This window comes from Limulus polyphemus, unplaced genomic scaffold (genome assembly GCF_000517525.1).
Source record: "Limulus polyphemus unplaced genomic scaffold, Limulus_polyphemus-2.1.2 Scaffold234, whole genome shotgun sequence".
NCBI classification, from domain to species: Eukaryota; Metazoa; Arthropoda; class Merostomata; order Xiphosura; family Limulidae; genus Limulus; species Limulus polyphemus.
Genome location: NW_013665844.1, coordinates 248775 through 252605, shown reverse-complemented (window position 1 = coordinate 252605; position 3831 = coordinate 248775). Strand labels below are relative to the sequence as shown.

The 3831-nt window shown below is 35.8% G+C and overlaps 1 protein-coding gene across 1 annotated transcript in view; it reads left to right on the top strand.

The window, feature by feature from the left end:
* Window positions 1-3564, top strand: part of LOC111085092 (probable muscarinic acetylcholine receptor gar-2) — a 17108-nt gene extending 13544 nt beyond the window's left edge. The window contains exon 2 of the mRNA XM_022382257.1: window positions 1805-3564. Coding sequence (XP_022237965.1) covers window positions 1805-3534 — 1730 coding nt within the window. The 3' untranslated portion in view covers window positions 3535-3564. The remainder of the gene's footprint in view (window positions 1-1804) is intronic.
* Window positions 3565-3831: the final 267 nt, after the last annotated feature.

Sequence of the window (3831 nt, the reverse complement as noted above, 5' to 3'; positions counted from 1 at the left end):
GGCAAGATTTCTATTATACTAAACTTGTTTAGGTTTTCAGTGATCGGTTTGTATATTAAGTTATATTTAACTCATTCTAATCTTGTATTAAAAATGTGCAAGATAAATCCAATATTTATATGTAAGTATGGTCACAAACAGCATAAAATGAGTATTAAAGCTTTATAAGTTATATATATATACATAGTCAAAGAATTTGTGTTAGTAAACAATAATATAAAATTTAAAAACATTATTTTTTTCATATTTCACCGCAAAAATGAAATAAATCATAATCGTCAAATTCCATCTGGAAGACGAAATACACATTAGAACCAGCGATGTTGCTAACAAAAGCTTCAACTCCCTGCAGAGGACATGTCGTAAACCTCAGGCAGTAATATATCGCTAGTGAAAACAATACAGGTTCAAAGGAATGGCCACAGAAGATCACGTCAATCGAGCCTTTGGGAACAACAGATTCCTTAGCTGCTTTCGGCGAACGCTTGACTAGGTTATCGGTGGAACACAAGGCAGTTAACGGAGCCGTCGTAAAACTTCTTGACTAGCGGACAAAGATTGTCAAGCAACACAATACCACTCACTAAAATAACAACGTTCAAAACCGCCAAACAGTCTCGAACTAAATACTTACCACAAAGAAAACTGTACCAATTGCCCTGAAAACGTCACAGTACAAAAGAACTAACTCTCCGTCTAAATAGCAGATATCTACTGAGAGTTAGAACCTCTTGTGAACAAATACTGAAGTATTAGATTAATCGTGATGAAATACACGTACCTATATAAGTAACGACAACAACAGAAATGTGAAAGTAAGTAAACACATGAAAAAGACTTTGACAGCGTGCTGTAGTGGAACCGATGAACACAAGGACACATCAGGTGTATGAAAGAATACCATACACAAACTGGTAGAAAAACCGGTTATCGGGTTATAAATACGAGTTATGAATGCATAATATTGTATAAAGAGAGCCGTTCACGAAGTCTAGTAACAAGCTGCACATCCAGTAGTCTTCGCCCTGATAGTTACCAAAGTTCACATCCCTCTGTATAAGTTATCGAATATACATGTATATAATTTATATATACGTACATATAAATACTTTACATATATATACACATAGATTACTTAAATTATATTTCAGGTGATTTTCCTTCAACCAAACAATCTAAATAAATTCTATCCTCCCCACACACACTCAAATCAAAACAAAACACATACAAAGTAATAAAAAAAAGGCGTAGCTGTTATATACACCACGTACTTTAATTAATGAAGATGGTTTGTTTGTTTGTAATTTAGCACAAAGCTATACAATGGGCTATATGTGCTATACCCACCACGGGTATCGAAACCCGGATTCTAGCGTTGCAAGTCCACGGACATACCGCTGTGCTACTGGGGGGGGGGGGGCAACGAAGATGGTGACGATAAGTTACTTAAGACAGTTTTTTCTATAAATGATGTTACTTTTATCACAAGTCACGCATCTGAGCAAGTAAGATAAGATAAGATGTTATTCTATATTTTACGATAATTTTTTCATGATATTGTTAAAACATAATAATGCAGATATTTCACTTTCAGTTTGTTTGTTTTTTTATTCTCTGTCCAGCTAAACAAATAATTTTATTTTCTCAACATGCTGTTCAAAAATCAAATACTTGTACAGTTCATTCATGTTATTTTCATTTCTCACCATGCTACTGAAAAAATAAAATAAGATTTAAAAGTCCGTATTTCACAATATTTTGTCATGATGCCGAACAAGTAAATTGTGTTTCTTCTATTTTTCAGGTTACTTTCCCCTACCACCAGTCTACTGCTTGGCTTGGGTGTCATTGGATGTGCTATTCTGCACTTGTTCCATCATGCATTTGTGCACCATTTCCGTGGACCGCTACCTAAGTCTAAGGTATCCAATGAAGTTCGGCCGGAATAAGACAAAACGAAGAGTGATCCTAAAGCTCTGTATTGTGTGGTTGTTATCGGTTGCCATGTCTCTTCCACTCGGCATGCTTTATGAAAAGGATTCTCAGTCTGTAATCCAAAACGGGGTGTGTAATACACTAGACCCAGTATTTGCTGTAGTTGGGTCCGTCATCAGTTTCTTCATCCCACTTCTTATAATGGTGACAACATACCTTCTCACAGTGAGACTACTTCGTTGTAAACAGAAAGAAGTCCTACTTACTGGAGAAGGAACAGTATCTGAATCAACACTTAATCCTGAGATTACTCATGGGAGCAAGAAGAGTGACGGCAAGGTGAAGCAGAACTCTGTAACAAATTTGCGTTCTTCCACTTCAAACCCATATAGCTCATTATTTTCTCTGAACAAAACAAACATGGAAACGACAACCTTCACACTTAAATCAATAGATAAAAAAAATGACAAGGAAAAGAGAAACTTCGAGCTTCTGCCAATTAGTAGCGGAATTCCAGATTCAGGTGCAAAACCTGCAAGTGGTAATAGATTTACACGTACAACAGAAAATAAAGAGTTTCCCTCCAAACCCTTACTGGATAATTTAAATTGGGTCACGAGCCTGTCGAGACGTACATGTGGTTTTTCTGTAAATTACAAAACAAATAGCAACGGAAACGTTGTGTTAAGTTTGTGGAAGCAGAAACATCCCAGGACAAAATCACAGCGAATTCTTAGCTGCCCAAATTTATTTTCGAATGTTCAGCATGACGAAATAACAAGTAAAGGACCCCTTCTTACTTCAGAATGGTCACTGAAGTCTTTTAACAATCGCAATTTACCTACCTCATCTCTGCTTCTTGAAAAGGGTTTTGTTTCTATTGATTACGAATGTGTCGCAAGTACAGAGACTACTTCCTTAACTGAAAATCAAGTTAAAGCATGGTTTGGAGAAATACTTGAAAATTTAACAACGGAAAACTCTTGTGAAAAGCATGAAAATCAACGCTTTCAACTTTGTTTCAAAGCTAAAACTTCTCATGCCACAGATCTCTTCTCAAGTTTCTACGATCACAAATCTTCTGAAGATACGGAAGGTACAAGACCTAAACAGTCGACCTTAAAGAGCCATGCTTCTTCTCCTTCTACTAGTAGAATACCTTCTTTAATAGGGCCCAACCGTTCCTATTCATCTATTCCAAGCCAGTCAATGTCCCGTCAAGAGTCCTGCTCAATAAAAGACTCTATTTACAAGAAGAAAAGACGATCAACTTCAACAGACAAGCAACAAACAACAAGCAAAAGGAACCTTCTTAGACATGGCAGAACCATTAGACTTGAGCAAAAAGCTACCAAAGTGCTAGGAGTCGTATTCTTTGCTTTTGTGTTTCTGTGGTCTCCATTTTTTGTAACGAACCTTTTGCTGGGTCTGTGTCCAAACTGCCAGGACCTCATCAGTCCAACAATTATGTATATCTTTGGATGGATGGGGTACTCTTCCTCAATGGTTAACCCAATATTCTATACTATTTTCAATCGCACCTTTCGACAAACATTTCACAAAATACTCACTGGGAAGTGGGGTCAGGTTGGTCAATAGCTTGACCTTTGAAAGTAAACGATACTGCTATTATTGAGTTTTTAAAATATAAATTTAATTTTATGCAAACTGATACAAACAGGCTGGGATTATTAGTCACAGGTTATTAGTTTTGCTTATTTACTGCAATGTATGTGTACTGTTCTGTAAGAGCTTTTAATAAAAACGTAATATTAAGAAAATATATTCCAAAATACTTTGATTTTCAAATTAAAACCCAAATAATTCGCAGTTGAGCAATCATTACATTTGAGTTAACACTTTACAGAAACAAAAAAATCATATAAACTTACAATA